Here is a 22,176-nt window from a genome sequence, read left to right as displayed (position 1 = left end):
AGTATGGTATATAAATAACCCTCAATAAATAAAGTAAAACCATTTCTGGGCTAAACTGTGTGCTTGTATGGAGCCTTCCATCTTGTGGTTAAATCTGTAGTTCCCTTTTTCAATGCATGCTTGTCTAACTTATCATCTGCCATCATTTCTGAAGTACCTATCACATTTGTACTTGAAAGACAGCAGTTATAAAAGAAACCCACAGGGAGATGACCCACAGGATGTTTGAACAAACGGAGCAGACTCTTAACGGAACTTTTGAGACTCCACAGGTAACCTCCTGGGATATCTGTTGTGGTTCATTTTTGTCTTGTTGTGCTTGCTTTGAAGACTGCAAAGGTCCCACTTTTCAACATCAGCTTTGCCTTACATTGGGAAATGCATCTGGAATTTGCTTCTGACTGGTTGCTTGTGAGATAGTGTGACACGTCAGCTATAAGTAAGAAAATCATTACCTTTTAGGGGCTGCTTTCTTTGGTTTGGATTTTTACTGTCCTTTAAGAAGGAGTATACCCTCTGTGAAGGGAATACATTCTTTACCTTCTGCTTATTACTGTTTACCACATATAACCAAAACATAATATAATCAAGGCTTTTATTTGTCCTGAGAACTTGCTATATCCACTTTTGTGAGGAGAGCAATCCTGTTGTAGATTCTAGTTAACATCTTTACTTGAATACACTTATTTTGATTCTTTTTTCAGTTATTTCTCACATGAAACACAAAGGGTATCACAGACTGCAAGGTGTTCTTATAGGTCTTACACAGCTACAGAAATACCTCTTCCAGAACCTGTATTTTCAATCTTAGTCTGATAGCAAGAAAAAGAAAAATAGCATTTTTGAAAACAAGGCAGGAAAAGATAAACTGAAAAGAAGAACAGGGATAATAATTGAAAACTAATCTGCATTGCAGTAACATTTTATATCCAGTTTCAAATCAGTAAACTGCTGCTCAGAAAATGTTAGATCTGTGTCTAATATGTGCATACTTTTAGACAGCAAAAGCACCTTTGAACAACTGATCTTTAGGATCTTTTCAAAAGTATAGGGAAGGGAATGTTCCCAGGAAGATTCAGAATTCTTACCTTTTGAGGATGAAGCAAAAAAAATCTGTAGGTAGCCAAATCCACTTTAAGTAAATCCAAGAGAGCCAGCTTTTTTAGTTGTGCTAAATGCCAGGGCAGTCCTGAAACCAACATACATTACTCAAGTTAGTAGATTCCTAAGCAGTTGTAAAACATGAGGCTTTTAAAATATTTTTTTTAATAATGTTCTGAAGTGATTGCTTTTTTTTAAAAAAAAAGTGAGTGTTCTTAGCAGTGAAACTAATGAAGCTTCTTTCCCAATGTCTCGTAGTTGTACCTGATGTCTTATTTGATTAAGGCTTTGACTACAGCTGGGGAAGCACAACCTGCCCCTCCATCTCTCTTCTATGCAAGTGGAATGCCCTTTGTTGGGTTCTTGTGTCTTTCTCACTGAGGTACCTCTTTCTCATTACGAGAGCTTAATCTACTTGAAACTGCTTCTTAGCTCTGGTTTTGGTTGTAGGTGGTCGGTGGGAGAGCTGTGAATATTACTGGTGGGTAATGTTACCAGACAGGTAGGATAAAAGCACATGCACACACATCTGTGCAGTTCAGATTTGTGTTCTTGGCAGAGCTGTACTGGGGTTATTGCTAGTATGAAAATAAGAAGGTAGTTTTTCTTTTCAGGGACTTGAAGTTGATACATTTTTCTTTTAAATAGAGAAAAAAAAAAGTTACTTATTTAATAGTCTCATCAGGTAAATGAAGCGATGTTTTCTGAAGCAGGAAAGCAAGCCTGTTGCCAGTAATTTGTACGAAAGCATATTGGAAATGTGTGTCATGTTCTAGTAGTTTTTAAAATTAGTTTTTATCTGATAAAGCAGTTCAGGTGTAGCAGAGATCAGGTGCCATTGTAAACTTGTGTTCAGTCCACATAATACCCTCCAGAATAACATAATCTTGTGAAGCAGAGGACTGCATGGTATTCAAGGGGAAAAATCCAAAAGAACAGACTTTTCGTGAATGGTAATGCAGTAGGAAATAGTCTTGGAGGCATTGTGTAGGCATAAATGTATGGTGTGAATAATAATTACCTGGTTGTTTGTGATTCACATACATTTTGGAAGAACCAAAATGTCTGGCCGAAATGTCTTTCAATAACCCAGCACACGTAAAAGCAAACCTTGACTCCCCAGGAATAATCCATCAGCAAACACCAGAAGTCCAGTTAGCCTTGTGTGCATTTTGGCTAGCAGAGTAGCAGATACATACAAAATATGAATATAGATAATGAGTGGACTTGGACATTAAGAAACACACTGTATTGTAGATTATGTGTCATTTTAATGAAGTCAGCATACATACACCATTTTGAGAAATAGTTACTGTATAGCAGAAGTACTCCAACTGTGATCAATTGGAGTGCTTCCAGTCCCTGTGTTATTTATTGGAGGTTCAGGGAGAACTGATGGGTTAAAGATGCTTTCTCTGCTCATTACCATCTGAAAATATTATGTTTTCCATACAAGCAATTGCTGTAGTGCCCCAGGGAAGCTGGCGATTGAGCTGGGAGGGCGTATTTCTCTTCAGTAAGAACATTTTGGAAAGCTGCTGTTCTGTATTTCTATGTTGTTTATATTAGGTTATACATGAATGATTACACACAGACTTTTTTTCTCCCAGTACTTCATGAAACAATCTATAGGAAGCATAAGAACACGCTGGGTTTAAGCATTAAAATAGTTGTTCGGTTAAATACAAAACAAACAAAATTTTTTCTCTTACACCCAATAATTAACACTGGAGAATTAGCCTTGAGGTGAGCATCGAGACAGCTTCTTTAGTGAGCTTTATTAAAACAGAGACTGGAAAATAAATTCTAGTAAGTAGCCATTTTATATATAGTGGCAGCTAAAAATACGGTTATTTCTGTTCTTGGAGTAAATGGGACTCTACTGAAAGCCAGTATACCTGAACCCGACTCACTGCTCTCTGTGGGGAGATGCTTTAATTCTGTGACTGCTGCTCTGAACATCCACACATGACAGTGTTTGAAACCAGTAGCTTTTTCAAAGAGGTCTGGCAAACGCAAAGGGAGCGAAATGAAATGTTTGCTGGTGGTACTTATATTAAATTTAGCTATGACAAAATGCATTTTCCTGCAAGGAAAGGAGAAGAGTCTATTCCCTGCAAGGTAGCAGTTTCATTCTTTTGATCGTGTGGATATACCATGTTCCATGGTTTGTGTGCTTAACACTTGTGATTGTGTTCATTTTTAGCTATCAGCCTCTGTAAAATGGTGACCAGGCACATATGCTGATACATGGCCATTCTCATTTACCATCTAAAGATTATGGCCAGCATGATGAGAACTTTTCTGATCCTACTTTGGACAACAAACTTGGTTCAGCCAAACATACCTCAAGCTGCAGGAGGTAAGGCATTTTCCTCTACACATGAATAAAACAGTCTGTGGCATGCTGTGAGTACAGGACCACCAACGACCGTGCTGTGTTAACATGCTTCCTGGGATGGTTGTACCCTGTCTCTCATTGCTCCCAGCCAGTGCCTGAGGACACTTCTGCTTTGAGAGGAAGAACCATGAGGCATGTAGACACAGGCTGTGCCATGCCACTTGCCCTCTGGGCTGGACAGTAGTTCCTGGCCTGGTTTATTCAACAATTTAATCCAGCCAGAGCAAAGGCATTTTTCCAGATAGCAATTTTACTTCCAGGAACAAAGCTGCAGTTAGCTGTAGAAACATGGCAACAAAAAGCATCGCTGGCATAATCCTGGTGTATCACAACTTTGATGGTGACATTTTTTGTGGGCATCTCAACAAGGAACATTTTAAGGGTAGTTTGTGTCAGGGTTTTCTGAGCCTTTATGAGGCGGTTTTCCTAATGCAAGGTGCATGCTTGAAAATTGAACTAGTGGGCGTCAAAGGTTGAAATCATGGGAGAAGAGAAGTGGGGACTGACATCCCTCAGCTGCCTTGGAGATGGTGATTAAGGGAGGACAGGCTCTGAAGAACTCTAGAAATGGAGGGGAGTAGATTGATTATTTCATTGCCTTGCTATTTATATGCTAACATCTTCCCCCAGCATGAGATCTCCCTCATTTCCATGTGAGCTCCAGGAATCCCTCTTGCCCTGTCGCTTTAAATTATCATTCCCATCCTTCTATGTTTTCTTCCATTTGTGCTTAATTCCTCTGTTCATCATTTTGTTTCTTCTCTCACATATAACTTCTTGTGGCTGTCAGCCTTCTCTTGGAAAGCCCCCACATTATGCTCTTTTGCAAGCTTATGCTCGTACGAATTCTTCGTACGGTTGATGACTTGATCAGCTCCGTTTCAGTACAGATGCCCAGTGTCTATGTGGCTATAAGAATCCAGTTGTAAAACCTAAACCTAATTAACAAGCCAAGTGTAATATAGCATTGTGATTTTCAAGTTGAAACTGTTGTAAAAAATATTTTTTTAAGCTAAGTTTTAAGTAAACCTTTATTTGATGAAGTTTTGGTTGTTATCTAAAGATTTTTTTGAATATTAGAATCATTTTATAAGAAGCTGTTGAGAGAATATAATATTGAAATGAAATTATTTCCTTGTATTGCTCATTGCTTGTAAACAGTTATTGCTCTAAACAATTCACTGGATGACTGTGTTATGAATATTTTTGTTTTCTCCTTTACAGTTCAGGTTTTCCCACCTGTTAACCTGACCCTTACAGTCTCTGCATTAGCACAAGTACTTTTACACTGGAAACCAAACCCTAATCAAGAACAAAAAAACTACACCATTAGATACGATGTGAAAATCCTAAGCCCTGTGCCTGAAGAGGTAGGATAAAAAATAAGTCCAGTATCATATGCAGGTTAAATTCCTGTTGAGTTAAACATATTGCACCAAACCAGGGTGCAGTAGGCATGACATATTGAATACTTATTCTTTTCTATCAATAACATATACTTTGAGCACTGGCAGATCTGCTGGGACAAGGGTTAGCCTGGGAACTGGCAGCCTCTGCAGCGTTCATATCTTGGGGGGAAGCTGGATACTGGTTTTAAGTGGTATCACTCCCAGTTCAAGTCAGCTCACTTAATTCACATTAATGCCAGGGTATCATTCAAATGCCAGACCATGTTTCATCACAGCTGTATGCTATAGACAAAGTTTTGTTAAGATAAGGGTCCTGCTGTCTTAAACGAGAAACCTTACACACTTCTTGTGTGGATTATTTGTACTCTCTAGCTTTATACACTTAATATAACAGCTAAGCTAGCTGGCTCATTTGCCTCTTTGCAAAGACTGGCTCAGTCTTTGCAGGTCCCTTAATTCAGCTTCCATCATATGTGATGCTTATTTGATACTTTTTTTTTTATTTCAAGTATGATACAAAGAAGACTTACAGTATCCGAACAGCTGCACTGCACAATGGTTTCTCCGCACACGTTCGGACGTTACTTCTCCATGATGACTTTCAGATGAGAAGTGACTGGGTGAAGGAAAAAATCCCGCCTCTGCCAGGTAAGAAGAAATGTAGGGGGGGTTTTGTGTTCTGCCCCATTCTGTGGACTAGACATCAAAAGGTGACAGGTTTAATACTTGAAAAATGCAGCATTTTCCCTTCTACCTGCTACACTGATCTTACAAAATTATTTAGTTCGTGCCTTTCGCTACTGCTGTGAAACCTGAGGTACAATCTGGAGGTGCAGAACATGGATAACCCATATACAATTTTCTAAAAACTCCTTGCTAAGGCTAAGATAACCTACTTTCATACATTCTAGGATATTAAAAGATCATGTTGCCTTGGTGCACGTGAAGTATGTAATGGTGCTGTGTGGTACAGCTTTACTTACGCTGTTTGGGAATCTTCATCCAGCCATAACTGAGAGACCTCTGTGATAAGGAAGAGAATTGGATACAAGAGACATAGATATAATGGACCAAAGACTGTAATCAAAGTGTTTTAGCAACATTAATTTCTTACGACTTTTGCAATAAGGTTTTTCTTTCTGCTTTATAATTCCTTGACTCTCTAGGTGCTCCAGAGACATCTGTCACTAATTTGTCCTGTGTTACTCGCATCACCATTTCTAGTACTGTTTCTCTCCATTGCACTTGGCTTCCTGGCCAAGGGGCACCTGAAGATACCAAGTACTTTCTATTTTACAGGTTGGTGTTTTCTCCCATTTTAGTCAGCAGTGAATTTCTTTAAGAGCATCATGTCTCACAAGTATTTTAATTTAGGTATGAGATATACACTGAAGAATGTCAAGATTATATCAAAGACAAGTGGAACAGGAATACTGAGTGCAGATTTTCAGTGACTCATATTGATCCTGAAGAGGTTGACAATCTTATTGTAATACACATTAATGGGTCTAGCAATTATGCTGCAATCAAGCCTTTTCAGCAGTTATTTAACCAAAATGCCATTGGTGAGTAGAAATACATTTTAAAAAAAAAAAAAAAAAATATCTAGCAGGATTGTCAAAAGATCTGTGGGAGAATACTACTGGATTGAATGGTTCTGAATGCAGGTGAAAGTATGTGCTAGTTTTGCATAGACATCTTAATGAAATTAGAAGAGATTAAGACAGAAATGGATGGTTTTAACTAACTTTAATTTTATTAGTTTATTTTAAATTATAGAATGACCAAAAAAAAAGTTAGGAAGACAGTTAGTTATTCTGTTTGTTAGTCAAACCATTACTTCCAATATTAACTTTCAATTGATTTAGTCAATATACCTTCAAGTACAGTTTTTGCTACCTTTTATTTTACAGCCTTTAAGTGAAAAAAACCCACATGATATTCAAGATAACCATGCCCTTTTAAAGAAAGGCATTAGACTGTCGAATAAAAGGTAGTATCAGCCATAGATTCTGTATCATCTTTCACCTACCCAAATAATTTCTTTTCCTTCATTAACCCCATGCCTTTCACTTTTTTTGTAAACAGGTAACATTTTCCTAGCTTCACTAAGATAAAACAGTTGCTGTATTTCTTAGAAATCATCCCCATAGTAGCTGCTGATCCATTCATTTGAATTTGTTCCAGCTTTCAGCAACTTTCTTGGTTACATCTGGTTTTTTTCCTGAAAATAAGTTTTTCTAACTGTTCTATTATTAATTTAATGCTTTTGTGAAAATTAAGAAATTCTTCCCCTTCCTCAGTCTAGTTTTCCAAAACTTTTAAGTGGATTTTTAAAACTGTTTTCCTTTAACTGTTTTCGGCAATATAGTTATTTCTCCTAAATTCTTATCTTTTCTGTCCAATATGTGTAATAAAGTCAAGGATTATAGGTCCCGCTTGGAAACACTATCAGGTTGTAAAATGCTCTGATTGTTAGTATTTAAACTTTGCTCTATAAATAACTTACCAGTACAGTTTTCTTTTCGTAGAGAAAGTGAATGTTCCCAGAAATGTCACTGTATTCTTAGAGCAAAACGATCTCCTGGCCACATGGGAGAAGCCAATTTCTCCTTTTCCTAAAGAATGTTTTGAGTACGAATTTTACCTCTTCAACTTGAAGTCAGGTAACAAGCAGGTAATTGCTTCTCTGATGCCCAAGAATTGCACAGTATTCCTGTCTCTGAGCTGACTGTCCTATATAGCTAGAATTTGCCTTTATGCAACCTGCTGAAAAAGTCTTCATATTCATAGATATGTTACAAACATTAAAAGATTTAAGATAAAACCTTCTATTAGTACATTTTTGAAACTGGACTTTTGGTGAAACTTGTGTCCCATTTGTGACTAGGGTTCAGCAAAATCAGTGTCTCATCAATTTTTCGTATTTTTCCTCTTTTTCTGGATGTCATTTATGTTTGCAACAAACTATCCCCAAGTGACCTAGGAAAACAGAAGGACGAAAATTGGGAGTTATTCAGTTTTATGCATCTGGGTTCAGAACAATAGGAGGATGGATAATCCTGAAAATCCAGCACTAAGTGTCTTAAGGAAGAATGCAAAAATGAGGCATATTTCAAGAATGTGGCTTGAAATATTGGTGTATTATGAGAGAAATGACACCTATTGAAATAGAGATCTTACTTCAAAAGCAAGGCCAGATGCTCACAGTTACTCTAGTAAATGAGTTTTTAAAAAATAAAAAGATAAACATGATTAAAGTTTGTTTTCTGAATTGCTTAGTCTTAAGTAATCTACAACTACAATATTGTTTTCCTAACAGATACTGAAAATATCCTCAAACGACTTCAGATTACGGATTGATGTTACCAGCAGGTATTCCATACAAATAAGAGCGAATCATCACATATGTTGTATGAGAGGATTTTGGAGTGACTGGAGTGAAATTATTTATGTTGGTAAGAATGACATGCTTCTGTCTTGTAATGAATATTATTACGTTTCTGGAAATCAAATGCTGCCTAATCATAAGCATGCACAACACCAAGTAATTTTAATAGAAGCCAGAAAAATAGGTATTTGAAGGAAGAAACTGACTTGTTAATGCCAAGGGGAGTTAAATCGGTGTTCCATTAAAAATGAAAAAATTCTCCCAAGCAATCTTTCGGATATATGGAGGAATTTTTTAGACAGTTTTTGTTTTTCACATGCTTATGTTTTCAGAGACTGCTTCAAACTAGCTTAAGGCTTAAATTCTAGGTAAGGCCTTTTAATTGCATTACTTCTTTAGTTTTCACATGTGTTTCCCTGGCATGCATTGTGATATTTGTGCTGGAATTTAATGTGAGTGATAATGTCAACTATTACTTTATGGAAGCTATCTGAACTCTTAAATGTTGAGGGGAAAAAAAAGAGCATGGTTTTAGCATCTTTGGAACATGTTAATTTGCCCCACTTTGTTCTGTATTTCCTGCTTGCTGAACATGTTTTTCTGGAAATAACAGTTTCTTTATCACAGCACGTTATCAACTGTTTCTTCTTAGACATCCTCCTTTGCTCTTATCTTTTGAGTTTCTTAACTTCCTGGTTTTCACTTAAAAAAAAAAAAAAGACCTTCACACTCTCCTGTTTACTGTACTTTTCCTTCATATCTATTTGCTAGTGAATGCAAATCTGCTGATGTTTTGCCTCCTCACTCTAACACGTTCCCTTGACCTTCCCACCTGGCTCCATGGCACTGGAAAGCCCTTGGGAAAAGAAGCTCAGCAACCCAACCACTCATCCAGGGCAGAATGGGGCTGACCAACATCTCATTAATTAAGAAAGCTGGGTTTGTTTATTTAGCCTCATGCACTCATCTGGGAAATATTCTGATGAGACCAACTTTAAGACCAGTAGACCTCTTCTGTGACCAGTTCTTGAGAAAAACACTGGCCTAGACTGTCCATCCTGTAGCAGCAATCCTCTAGCTGTTAAAAGCTGAAACACAGTTCTGGATCCTTTCCTTGGGCAGTGGTGATCAAACCCTGTGAAATGCAGGCATACGCTGCCAAAGCAGCATTGTAAAAGTGCACCTTGATACCATCTGTCTCTAAAAGGTTGTTTAGAAGCATTGCGGTCAAACAAAACTAGGTAAAAAATCATCAGTGCAGCTGAGTGGGCTGGACACCTTCATTAACTACACACAGCAGCCCAATATGAATCAAATCTTTGAAGCTGCAGGTACATGTGAACAGCCACTGCCAGGGTTCACAGCTTAAAAGATCCACAGGTCAAGTTTGGGGCTGAGATGTACCTCACAGCACATTTGTCCTGTTCTGATTCTGCTTTCCCAGCAAGGCTGAAAGATTGGAGGGCCTCCCTATGTCAGCCAGAGCACTTTTGGAGCTGTCTCTGCTGCACAGTGTGATGATGACTGAGGAACCTGGAAACATCACCGTTATGGGCACCTCTACTTGTGCACTGCACGTATCAAATATGGAAAATTCATTCTGGTGATTAAAAAGAAAAAAAATCAGTCTTCCATAAAAATTTACTTAAATCTCAAAACTATCCAAGGATAGGTCCAATTACTTCAGTTTTTCTTATAAAAAGCAATTTTTAGAGGCTTGTTGCAGTTCACTGACACAATACGGGTTACTGCGTAGGTCGCAGGATTTTGGTACAAACTTCAGCCAGTCCCATTAGCATTGCTGTTAACTTGCTCTGTGGCTCTGAGGAAGTGTCATCTGTTCCCTCTGTTTCATGTAGGACGTGGACACCTCTCACCAGGCAGGTGCATGGGCTCGTGCTGGTTCTGTGGTGTGGCCCAGTACCTCCGGGCACCTCGGAGAGAAGCCCGAGGAGAAGCGCCCAGGGCAGGTCCTCAGAGCCACAGCACAGCCTCTGCCATTGCTGCATGTCCCCCACCTTACTCTGAGTTGCAGTGAGACTTAGTGTGGCCTGATCATGCCTTTTTGAGGCCATTGCCAACTGACAAAAGATGAAAGAGACTTAGGACCCTTCCATTTTTGGCTTGGAAAACAGAGGCACTTCCCAGATGTCACACTGGGAGACTTAAAATTGGTTTATGGGACTTAACCATTTTCCACAGTTTGCTGCCCCAGTCATCCTCAAGACTTACATGAAGCATAACCCATGGAAAGTTGCATCCTAAATCTTATTTTCTTTAAATAAAAGTGGTAACCCTGCAGGCAAAATAAACCATCCTAACCCATTTGCAATTGCGAGGCTGACTGTGTACCCCCGTCTGGGTGATACGGAGGCACAGGACGGGTTACACAGGCTGGCTCATGGTATCATCCATGCGCTGCTCTCAGGGACTGCCCTGCAACCACAGCCCTCAGCAGAGACAGCAGGCTGAGCTCCTCATTTCTCAGAAACAAATCTAGCCACAATTGAATACCATTTCGTCTACAGCACCAATGAACCCAACACTCCTGCTGCTGGCCGACTTATGTCCTTTCAATTACCTGGTAATGGCAGTGCTGACACCTTGATGCATAGGACAGGTAGTTATCGTAAGCACACACGGACTTGGCAGCCTTTTGAAAACACAGTTCAATGTAAATGTGTTTGTTATATGGCATAATGTGACACAAAATAATGGTTGTGGTCACTGAGCAATGCCTTTTCAAAACAGAAACATTGACCTTGATAGAAATACCTGTGGCTGCTCACAGGCAGAGGCAGTAGAGAAACTCTTCCTCAGGAAATGTATCAGCAACCAGCTCACAAGAAAAATGAGGGCTTTCGATGTCTTTTTTACAGGCAAATTTAGGAAGCCAGAGAAATCCATTTCCTGTCTAGAAAGGATTAACAGAAATTAAGAATGGTTTAATGGGAAACAAACAACTTGTGCCTGAGATTATTAGCAAACAGAGTCTTTGCCGAGTACTAGTCGTGCGCTCGCTGTGTGGCATTGTGTGTCTCAGGATGGCAGCTAACAGACCATATCATTCTTCTGGTGGGCCTGGCTCTTCATGTTTCTTGGCTTGTTCTCTCCTTCACGTCAAAATGAAAGAAATTTATTGTTGAAATTAGAAAGTCAGTTTCATAGATATTGTTCCTTAAGCTTTGCATTTTGTTTCTACTTCTAGATAGCAAGTTTTCATCATTTACACGTTAATTTGTGATCTGAATATAATCACGTAAAACATCTGATGAAATCTTTTGTAAGAGTGTGTATAAAATGATCTGCACTAAAATATTTATTTTTTTCTTGAAATTCAGGACAAAACAAACTGGAGAATCCCGTAGCCTGGATTCTTGCTGTGCTCTGTGTGTCCACATGCTGCACATTCCTGCTCATTGCTATAATATGCAAAATGTAAGTATCATCTTCTTTTAAATTACAATATAACTAAGGACTAGCCGTTCAACAGATGTGGCGGGATGTTAAAAGCGTTGCTTTATTGTAAGAAAGGGCACTGAGTTTGGTATTCAAACATAATTATACAAAGCAAAAGTACTGAAAAGTAATAATCAGCCTCATTAATTACCAACAGTAACATTCAGCAAAATTGGTGGGGTAAGAGGGTTATTCAATTTAATCTTAAACAACAAAACCATATACTGAGGTGAATTTGTTCAAAATCTTTGTCCTTATCTCGTTTCTTCACTTAAATGGATCTGGTCGGGTCAATGATTTCCCCAGGAGGTCTCTGTCTTTAACCCTGGTGAAAGCTGCTGAGAGCATCTTTCATGGCTAAAATGTACAGGGCAGTATTTTCTCAGTCTTGTCTGGTTCAACCTGCAGACCTACACTCTAGCTGGGGCCCTGGGCATGTAGTCTGAGTTTCAGTTGGCATCAAAGGAGTGTGGTAGGTGCTCTGAAGAGGTAAAAATTCACTGCTTTTGTGCTTGCTGCTCCTCTTGACCTCTTAACAGGAGCAAGTGCATTGAACTATTGTTTGCTTTGAGTTTGTCAACTATTTGTTTAGTTTACTTTTAATTACTACAGAGGTTATGGATGCTGTATAGTAAAGTTCACATAGCCAAACTTCCCAAAATGTGCTGTGAAGAAACCCAGATACACTTTGGATTCGTGTAGCTGCGACTAGTCAAATCCTAAGTAATAACTTAAAGAATCAATGTAATTACAAGCCTCTCCCCTGAAACATGCATCAAGCAGCAATTATGAGTCCACAATAGCCACAACTCCCAGTAATGTAAGTGCTGTCCTCGACTCTGCTAATTTCTTATTAATTTCTTTAATGCCTTTTAATTTATTGTTCATCCTGATGTGTCCTTGGCTGTTTTCCTTTCCATACTGCAGCTCCTTTATCAAATAAAGGTCTTGTCTACAGGAATGTTACATTAGAATAACTGTTATTAACTCTCCCTAAAGTGTCTGGTGTCTATGATAACCTGTTCTTAAGTCAATTTAATTAGCACAGCAGGTCTCAATAAGCAATCCTTTTTGGAACAAGATAGATTAACTCCCCAAAGAGTTTATTCATATTGTGCTTCATATGCACTTGTTCCTGGCTATGCTGCCTTGATGTATTGGTGGAAATCCCCAAACTGCTCTTACTCACGTCACTGATTCTTTTATGGATTGACCTGTCTGTATAGCTGTAGGTCCTCCACTGCTCCAGCAGCATCTTCATCAGCTCTCTCCTCTCTCTTTCGGACAGCAAAACACCAACACCAGTTAGTAGCAGTCATACTGCTCCATGTTTTCCTGTGGAGTTCTGCAAGTGTTTGGATATTATGCAGTTACCCCCTGTGGAGATCCTGTTGTAAAGTAGAGTTGCTAGCTTTACTCCACCCTTCCCAAGGTGCTTCTTGCCACTTCTCTAATCCCCCAGCCTGTACTGAGAGGAGGTCGGAAGTGTAAGAAGATGAAACACAGTGCTTAGCCTGCTCATTTTTTGTATCTGCAGATATTAAAAAAAAGAAAAATAGAACAGGTTCCCTAGATTACAGTTTCATTAGTACTCTCAGTTTTTACTGCTCCTGAAAATTCATGAAGTGCACCATGCAATTCAAGCCACAGAATCATTTCAAATTTCGTACAATTTGAAGCCATTATAAGAACGTTCATTACAGCAAAGAGTTCTAGCAATTTCTCTGTGTGCTTCCTGGTGATTGCAGTCATCAGAGATACAGCCCACAGTTTGGGAGATGCTACAAGGCAAAGGAGCCCTTTGGGACTGTTTGGATAGTCTTATCCCTTCACTTACTTGCAGTAGCTGATGGGGTTAACCGTCTTGATAAAAAGCACAATGGAACGTTTTCCTAGTTTGCCCTTTGTCTCTATGAATGTATATCTTTTGTACTTCCTTACGCTGTACATTGGAATAACATTTTCTCCTGGAGGTGAGCCCACAGGAGGATGTAGTTAATAACTTGCTCCCAGCTGCTCTCCACTTCATTGACATGAGGCCAGTCAGTAGCTGTCCATACCCTGAAATCAGTGTGGTCATCCCGGCCTCCACCAGGTAACCCTTTCTCCTCTGCACCCCACTCCAGACCACGAGCAGCAGTCACCAGCCACCCGCTACAGGGAAGTCATTTGGAAAATGTCACGGGAAATCTTGGTGGAGGCAAGACACTAGAAAAGGCACTCTTACTTACTGTGAAAACAAATATTTTATCAATCTCATCATAGCGGTTAGAAGAGGGAAAAGAAGAACTTGTTCAAGTACTTATTTCTCTTTATTTATCTTTGGCCTTTTCATGTCACAGCCTGTGGGAAAAGTGGCAAATTTCAGAAAGACAGACACAGCACAATAACTGGAGGCCCTGAAACGCTGAGTTAAGGCACGAGGGTCCCGTGGGGTGTTTCCAAAGCCTGAAGGTCCAAGTAGCGCTAATGGAAAGGGCCGTGCTCTAACCCGTGTAGAGACAAGCAGAGATAACTGGAACACTTTTTGTGACAAGATATTTAATCACATAACTCCAACTTTTCAGTGTCCTGCAAAAAAGAACAAGACCATTCTGAGGGCACCACTGTCACCACCCCCACCAACGCCTCACTGCAAAGACTCTTGCACCTGAGGGGCAAGCAGCCCCCTCGAACACGTGTGCTTCTGCCTCATTCTGTTGGGCGTTTGTACACCCTTCCTTAAGTGTTTCTGTTCCAGAAGCAACATGTAACTTATGCTTTTTGCTGACTCAATAAATAATTTTGATATGGCTCCATCACAATCTTTTATTGACAAACAGCTCAACTAGAAATGCGCCAATTCCAAATGAAACCAAATCTTGTTGGTTATATTGCACAGCAATCCCTAAAATCAAAACCGCACTCAGAGCTGAAATAAGGTGCAGGTGAAATCCTGTGGCTTCCAGGGCCTTCCTCCTGAGAGGCTTGGGAGATGTGAGGGAGTGCAGGAGCCATGAAGACAACAGCAATTGCAAAGCTAACGTGGATATGGTCACAATGACCTAACCCTTAGCAGGAAATTTGGGAAGAGTAGAGATGATGCCGAGTGCTGTAGTGTTAATATGGACACTCATCCTGGTCCCACTCCTGAGTTACACCAGCAGCCACCTGCCTGTCCTACTCTGCTGGTGGTGGCCGCACAGCCTGACTTGTCCTCTGCAGCCAGCGATGCTTGGACTGCATTCAGCGTGTCAACAAAGCGGATGCAAATGTCTCCTAAAAACAACTCACTTAGACCCTGCTTTTCCTCTCTGTGTTCCCACTTTTATCTGTACACCTCCATCACAGACCCTTGTCCAGGTCCAGCAGCGGGGAGACATCCCATAGCTTGCTTGGTCAGGTCTATCGTGTGAGCAGTGGTATGGCCCTTCCCTTTGTCTCATAATTAATTAAGCATCAATGTCTCCTTTCAAGGCAGCAGCAGCTCAGCCAGGAAGGTTTAGCTCCAAAGTGATAGTCAGAAAATATTCCTTCTCAGCTCCCTGGTGAGGAGGAATAATAGGATAAAAGAAAACTTGACAGAACTCAGAAAGGTTTTGGAAGAAGAATAGTTGTAAGAACATAAGCACTGAACTAACCAGACATCAGCCAGGAAAACTGTCACAAAATGAACAGGGCAGAGGAGCAGATCTGCCCTTGGTCCCAGCAGCGAGGGCTCCAGACCTTGGCCACGTCTCTGCTTCACAGATGTCAGGCTTGCTCTGCAGAACAGGTGCCGGATGATAATTCTGGGCTAAATCATATAATCTTCACTCAGGTCAAGTTCTCGTTAAAATCTGGCCCTATTTGGACATTGTGCTATCCAGGGGTAGAGATAGTGAACGCATTTTGGCAATTGAAATGTGAAGTCTGTACTCTGGGATATATCAAAGACAAGAAAAAGTTCCCTCTGCAGCACTTGCTATCACAAAATTACATATGCCTGTGTGCTTGAGCCAGACTAAAGAGTGTCAGGCAGGGAAGGAGTATCTCAAAGGGTGTTAGCAGGATGAGTTATTACACTGCTAAGCAGAACCGTTTACTGTCAGCCATCTCTGGTCCCATTCCTTGCCTCCTCCTTGTTCCCTCGGCACACAATTATTTGCAGTTGTTCTCCTACCACGAGATGCTGGCAGATTATGTCCAGAAACCAAAGTCTGAGCAAGAGGCAGCCTGTCTTGACTGTCCAAACAAGGTACATGACAATGCAGCCCTTGGGAAGAACACGAGTGCGAACAGACAGATCAGAGTAATTAATTTCTCTCCAAGACAGGCTGTTAAAAAGCCATGGCAGCGCCCCTTGGATTGGACCTTCTTGCCCGGCTCTTGGCTGCGATGGGAGAGGCTGATGGGGGAGAGCATGAGCCCACCACCTCTTTGCCATCCACATGTCCCCGGGGTTCAGCAGTGTCCTGTGAGGAATGGCACACCTGCCTGGTCCTTGGGGTGGCTCTGGTGGACCATTATCCATTATTTTGACCCCTTTTGATTTGCTTGTTTGTTTGCTTGTTGGATATGTCATCCAAAAAGCAATCCTTTCACATCCCTCCACTACTGTTTTTTGCAGAAACCACGTATGGAGTAAACTGTTTCCACCAATTCCATCACCCAGCAACAAATTCAGAGATCCCTTCCCAAATGACTATGAGGTAAAATAACATTTTAGTCGCTCTTTTTTTTTTGTTGTTTTGACTAGAAGAAATGGTTGTGTTTCTGTGCTGCTCTTGCCTTGTAAGGCTGTGAACATACAGCTTGTTACTGCTCAGTTAAAGCCTTTTGACCTCTTAGAATTTCTAATATCCATATTAAATGTGGACTATGTTGTCAAACATGTTGTGCAAAACATGCCAAATGGGGAATTCGTGGGTGCAGTTAACATAACAATACTCATAGCCCTGGCTATAACATCGAGTTAGCCATCAAATTTAGCAGTTTGTGAGGCTGTTCTTGCAATCACAACTGCTGCAGATGGTTCTCACCTGGCTGCGTGGCCACCTCCTCTGCAAGGACACAGCTCAGGCTGCAGTAGCTCTGGATCTGGCCTTGTTTGTAGATGAAATGTTTTGGAGAGGGTTAAAAATGAACGAAAGGATTAAGTGCTATTGTCGAGTGCTTTTCTAATTCGCAGTGAATTTCAGGGACACGGTGCCCTACCTACAGCTCTGCCTTTTGTATGGAAATGCAGTTGCTTCTTCCACTGAGCACAGCCAGGCAGATAGCTGGAGGTTGACTCCTGAAGAGCTGATTTATTTTGTGAAACCTAACAATGGGAAATGTTTTGGTCCTACTGTTAAGCTGGTCTTAAGCCTTATTATGTTTACTGTTACTTCTTGATAAATACATTTGCCTTGCAGATAAGATAAAACTTCTCATTGTCTGCTCAAGGGAAGTGCTGCTCAGTAACTTGATTTTAATTTGTCCCCTTAGAATAGGGGTTTGATTTTTGGGGTATTGTTCTTATTCCATGGTCCAGTCAAGGAAACAGGCTTAAAAGATTATGATATAATGTTTGTCTTTAATTAAAGTCACTGGTGTAAAATAACATGACTTAGGGTATCACAAATAAAAATATGAGAAATAGCAAATATTAACACTGCAGCTAGAAAACGTGAGCTCACAAAGGCTGTTTCACATTATCAAAAGCAGCACTGCCTTGTATTTAGTCATCTCTTTAATTAAAGTGAGCTTGGCGCTGGTGGACAATACCGGCTGGAGCCTTTCTGCTGGCACTGTGGCCACAGCCCTGGTGTCTCTGCCAATATCACCGGGAGACTGAAATCCCCAGCAGCTGTTTGTTGTGGGCATTCAGTTCCTAAAATTGTAGCGCAAACAGAGGCGTGAGGTGACGAAAGCCCCACACCGTGGTGGCAGAGCAGCCCGTGGGAACCACTCTGCTTCCTCCCACCCCTGCGAGCTTCCCAGCTGCTGAACTACTGCTTTCTGCTTCCTTCTGTGAGTCACCCCAGCCTGGCACGCCTGCTTGTGCAACTCTCCTCAGTCCTGAGGGGCTGAGATGTGGCCCCACAAGTGGGCTTCGCTGCTGTGTATTCTGAAGAAGTTGAGTGTGCCTTGTAACGTGCCCTCCAGCGGCTCTTCGTCCTTGGCTACAGAGGGGTGTCTGGTGGGCCACCCTGGTCAGCTGTGTTGTGCTAAACTTGACAAATGGGAAAACTGTGGGTGCAGCGGGCTGCTGGCCTGAGGGACAGAGATGAGCAGCCCCATGAGAACTTCCACAGGAATGTGAACTTTCTGGCAGAATTCTTCTGTTGAACCCAATGCTCTTTTTCAGCTCTTACCTCACAAAACTTTTTGGATGAATCCCTAAATGCACCAACTTGAAACACAGTGTTTTGCAAAACATGTTGTTCAGTGAGGGCTTTGCAGCATTTGTTTCATAATGAATATTCAACACAGGCTTAAAACAATATGTCATGACTCCTCTCTCTTAGCGCAGTTTAGTTGATAACCTCAGTTCACCTCCCAGTTTGCCAGCTAAAAGCAGCGTTTGCTTTCCAGAGAGCACGTACCTGCACCAGCGAGACGGAGACCGAGTTCGGCAGCTTTGCTGAGGATCTCTACTGCAGTGCCCTCGACGACTCTGTCTTCTGAGAGGCTGCAGGGCCCCGGCATGTCACCCAGTGGCACCGGAGCAAGCTTCGTGTCACCTCTGCTGAGATGGCATTTCCAACCAGGGGAGGAAGATTTGCTTCCACGAGGTGCCTTGTGTAAGCTATTAAACAAAAAGTCCCAGTTTAAACAGGATATAAGTACACAGTACAAGAGCTGTGTAGGAAAACAAAATATTCTGTAAAAGAGCTAGTGGCTTTTTTTCTGGTTGACAGCTTAATCTTTTGGATTTTTGTTTTGTTTTAAATAATTCTGTCAACTCAAGGCTCAAAATGCCAACTGGGACTTGGCGCAGCCCTGCGTACGCAGCAAGGTACTCAGCTGTGGTTCCTGGCAGTGGGCAAGATGGGTCAAATACTAGGAAAAGCGTAAAACAAACCATAGAGCACCCCAGTGCTCTCATCACCCGTGCTGCGTGGCTACAGCAAATCCATCGTGAGAGGGGAGACTCACACTTGGCCTTCACCAATACACTTTGTAATGAAAGAGTGTGAACTCAGCAAATAACCTGAATAACCTCCATGGAAATGCGATTCCTTGATAAGGGGAGTGTCTGTCTGTGCTGTGTGCGAGCCGTGCAGCCAGGCTGCTCCTGGGTGGGATCTGCTCAAACAGTGCAGAACTTACTTCCTGCTCTTTAACATTTTTTAGATGTGGGGAAAAGGCTGTCTCAGTTGTAGGACTTTATAAACCCTGAAAGCCTCTGGATTCTATAGGCTGCTTAAGACAAGATTAGTTTGCTTATACAGCTGATGTACAATTAGTCTTACTACTTTTGTGGACAAAGCTAGCAACTTGCCTTGCTACTTTTATACACACAGGTAGCACGTTGCCATGTACTTGTGTGTGCACAGCTGGCACCTTGCTGCCCCAGGCCCAGCTCCCAAAATCTTGGGGTTTGTGTGCGTGGCAGGTTTTGCAGGCCTGGGGTGCTGCACTGAGGTCTGTTAGGAGCCACATTTAATCTTACAGTAAATTCACAGCCTAGGAGTTGAAAACTATTTTGGGAAATGGCTATGAAACACTGCAGAAAACTGACAGGAGTCTCCCGCTCACAAGCCACTGGCAACTGAGGAGCCCTTGGCACACCCGCAGAGCACCGACCCCAGTGCTGAGCATAAAAACTCTCTGAGCCCCGGCTGGGCATGGCCAGCTCTGAGCATGCTGCCTGGGGAACAGTCCTACTCTCAGATTTTTCCTGTGAAGTTCTGGGATATTGGTAAAAATGTCTATACTCACATAGTTGTGCTGCTGTGCAGACAAAGAGACTTGACGAACGATACCCCGATGCCTGCTGCACGCCTCTTCTTGGGTGTCCTCATGGTCCAGCATGCAGAGAGTCCTTGCTGTTCATTGTGGCAACTGAGGCACAGACTCCCCATTGAAGTGCAGAAGGAAAATCCTTTATTATTACAATGGTACATACTTATGCTCTTGCTACCTTAGCTCTTACTTCACAATAAGCCAATCAACAACTAGACAGTCATCAATCCTCTCTCCCACAAACAGTTCCATACTTTCTCTGAGCTGACTTATCTTTCTTCCAAGGCCTGCTTCTCCTCAAAGCCTTGCTGCTTCTCCAGGCCAGCACAGAGTAGAGCTGGTGCTTCTCCAAGCCAGCACAAAGTTCTCCTATACAGAGCTCTCCACCTCCACCGAGCTCCCCAAACAGAGCTCTCTGACTGAGCTAACCAGCTGATGTTGATTTGGCTCTTAAGTATTGAATCTCCCACAGCTGTGCAGGGCTGACAGGCCAATGCCAACTTGCCTCTTAATTAGTTACCAGTAACACACGATTTGACTCTTAACATATTGAATCTCCCACAGCTGAACAGAGCTGACACACCCACAGTTCATTTGTCTCCCAGTTTGTGAAAGTTTATATTTAATTCAGGTTATTTTCTTTCTTGTAAGATTTGTACAGTTTGCAGAAGAAAGCGGGCATTTTTAATATCTTGGTTTCCCTGGGGTTCAAACATCCCCAGCTTTTGGCTGTGTGAAGCTGGTGGGGCTGCAGTGACTGATTTCAGACCCTGGTTTCAGTATGAAACAAGATCTTCACCTGTGGTTCTTACACTCCCTTCTCCTGAGTGAGGGAATGCCGCTAGGATGGGTGGGCTCTGGGAGAGCGTCTTGCTGCCCACCCGGCTGCTCACTGGGGGGCTGCAGGATGGGGGGAGGCACGGGAGACTTGCAGTTGGCTCATTTTCAGTCCAAAGCTGCTTTGCAGACTCTTGCCTTTGACATCAGCTGGCAGCATCGGCAAAAGGACAAGAAGGGATCGTTTGTTCTTCTCAGCACAAGAGGGTAAAGCTCAAGGGTGAAAAAGAAAAAAAAAAAAAGAGAAAAGGCACAAACCAATAAACTTCCTCAATTGCAACTACAAAACAAAGCACAGCCTGGGAATGCAGAGTTTTCAAGTGTACAGTAATTAAAGAAATGTGCCAAGGACTTCTTGGTGCTCTGAAGAGGCTTTTTGAGCTGCAAGGAGCCGGGCTCCTCCTTCATGTGCGACTTCAGCTGCCTTCAGGGAATTTTGAAAACCCAAGCCCAATACTGCAACCTGTTTTTCTTCACTATCTGTTGTTCCATCTTAAACGAACTGTTTGAGACAGCGTTGGTTTCTGTTTGTGATTTATTTACCTACATTGTGTAATCCACTGAGTGAGTTACCAAATAAACCTCCTGTCTGAAACCACTTGAACAACTTGGGCTGTGACCTCCCTGGCTGCGGACCATGAAACTCTCCTGTTCTTGCAGAGTCCCTTCTACTTCCAAGAAACCTCCTGTCCATCGAGCTGGCCAGAGGTGGGGTTAAGCACATTAACAAAGAATAAAAATTAAGACTTGACCCAGCAAGTAAATTGTTTGGAAAGTGCTGAACATAATGGAGTTCCCAGGTGCTACAGACTAAAAATAATTACAATAAATGAGCCAGTTCTCATCTGGGTGAAATAGCATGGCTCCATCAAAATTAATGTACCTCATTAATATAACAATGTTTGTGCCTCAAATGTCTCTCCTGCATGTGATTTTAATGGATTTAAGCTGCCCAGCTTTTACAGTCTAAAATCAGACTTTCATTAGTAAAATTCTAAAAATGAGACTAAAGAGAATTCATTTACTGTAATGTATTTTATGTCATGCCTTCAAGTGGCCTAATAAATAAGATTTCTAAATATAATTTCTTCCCCATTAGTGGCAAGATATTGCAGAGATTAATGCAATATATTTAAGTATATTTTGCATTTGAGCTGTACATTTGGCCATGTAAAAGTGTGTGTGTGAAGGTTCAGCACTTACTAGTGCAGGCAGCGGCAGCCTCCGGCAGCGACGGCCTGCCTGGGGTGCGTAGGCAGGTAGCTGGGGGGAAAAAATACGCTTTTGATTTTCAGTGTCACTGACAAGGATGTCCATCACGGGAAAACAACGCAAACAACTGGAACGAGCTGGTGATGATGAGAAAACCTGGGTGGATGTTCATCTGATCAGCAAGGGCATGACAGGTCCTCAGTACTTCCAGGGAGGACGAGTTCCCTTGGGGACGGGCAGGGCTTGATGGCTTTGAAAGCTGGCAGATATGTGTTACACTCCCTCTAGATAAAATAAAACTGAGCTGGTGTAAAGCAAGAGGAGTCTCTTCATTTTCCCAGTCAGGCCATCGGTCCTGGCAGCCCTGTGCGACCTCATGCAGCTGCAGTGGGGGCACCTCACCTGTCCTAAAGAGCCACCCACATGGGATGGGGACAGCAAGTCCTGGCAGAGCT

At 41.8% G+C, this 22,176-nt stretch overlaps 1 protein-coding gene across 4 annotated transcripts; it reads left to right on the top strand.

The window, feature by feature from the left end:
• Nucleotides 1–203: 203 nt before the first annotated feature.
• On the top strand, nt 204–21,267 carry IL5RA (interleukin 5 receptor subunit alpha). 4 transcript variants are annotated; one of them, XM_074836098.1, is made up of 12 exons: nt 204–272; nt 1,360–1,483; nt 3,308–3,463; nt 4,727–4,872; nt 5,421–5,559; nt 6,078–6,210; nt 6,286–6,476; nt 7,443–7,588; nt 8,234–8,369; nt 11,644–11,740; nt 16,350–16,431; nt 18,299–21,267. In XM_074836098.1, the coding sequence occupies exons 3-12, from the start codon at nt 3,352–3,354 to the stop codon at nt 18,389–18,391; spliced, it is 1,275 nt and encodes a 424-aa protein (XP_074692199.1). In that variant the 5' UTR covers nt 204–272; nt 1,360–1,483; nt 3,308–3,351; the 3' UTR covers nt 18,392–21,267. The 4 variants fall into 4 exon arrangements, with proteins under 4 accessions (XP_074692199.1, XP_074692203.1, XP_074692202.1 ...); XM_074836100.1 differs by lacking the exon at nt 204–272 and adding an exon at nt 287–439; XM_074836102.1 differs by lacking the exons at nt 16,350–16,431; nt 18,299–21,267 and adding an exon at nt 14,329–14,559.
• The last annotated feature ends 909 nt before the right edge of the window (nt 21,268–22,176 follow it).

Source organism: Strix aluco, chromosome 11 (assembly GCF_031877795.1).
Source record: "Strix aluco isolate bStrAlu1 chromosome 11, bStrAlu1.hap1, whole genome shotgun sequence".
In the NCBI taxonomy this organism is placed as follows: Eukaryota; Metazoa; Chordata; class Aves; order Strigiformes; family Strigidae; genus Strix; species Strix aluco.
This window is presented reverse-complemented; position numbering and strand designations above follow the sequence as displayed.

Bases quoted from the DNA above. Each gene is read 5' to 3' on its own strand.
- IL5RA (XM_074836098.1), top strand. From the start codon at position 3,352: ATGGCCATTCTCATTTACCATCTAAAGATTATGGCCAGCATGATGAGA. The intron at 6,211-6,285 runs GTTGGTGTTTTC...ATTTTAATTTAG, and splicing joins AAGTACTTTCTATTTTACAG to GTATGAGATATACACTGAAG. The intron at 8,370-11,643 runs GTAAGAATGACA...CTTGAAATTCAG, and splicing joins GAGTGAAATTATTTATGTTG to GACAAAACAAACTGGAGAAT.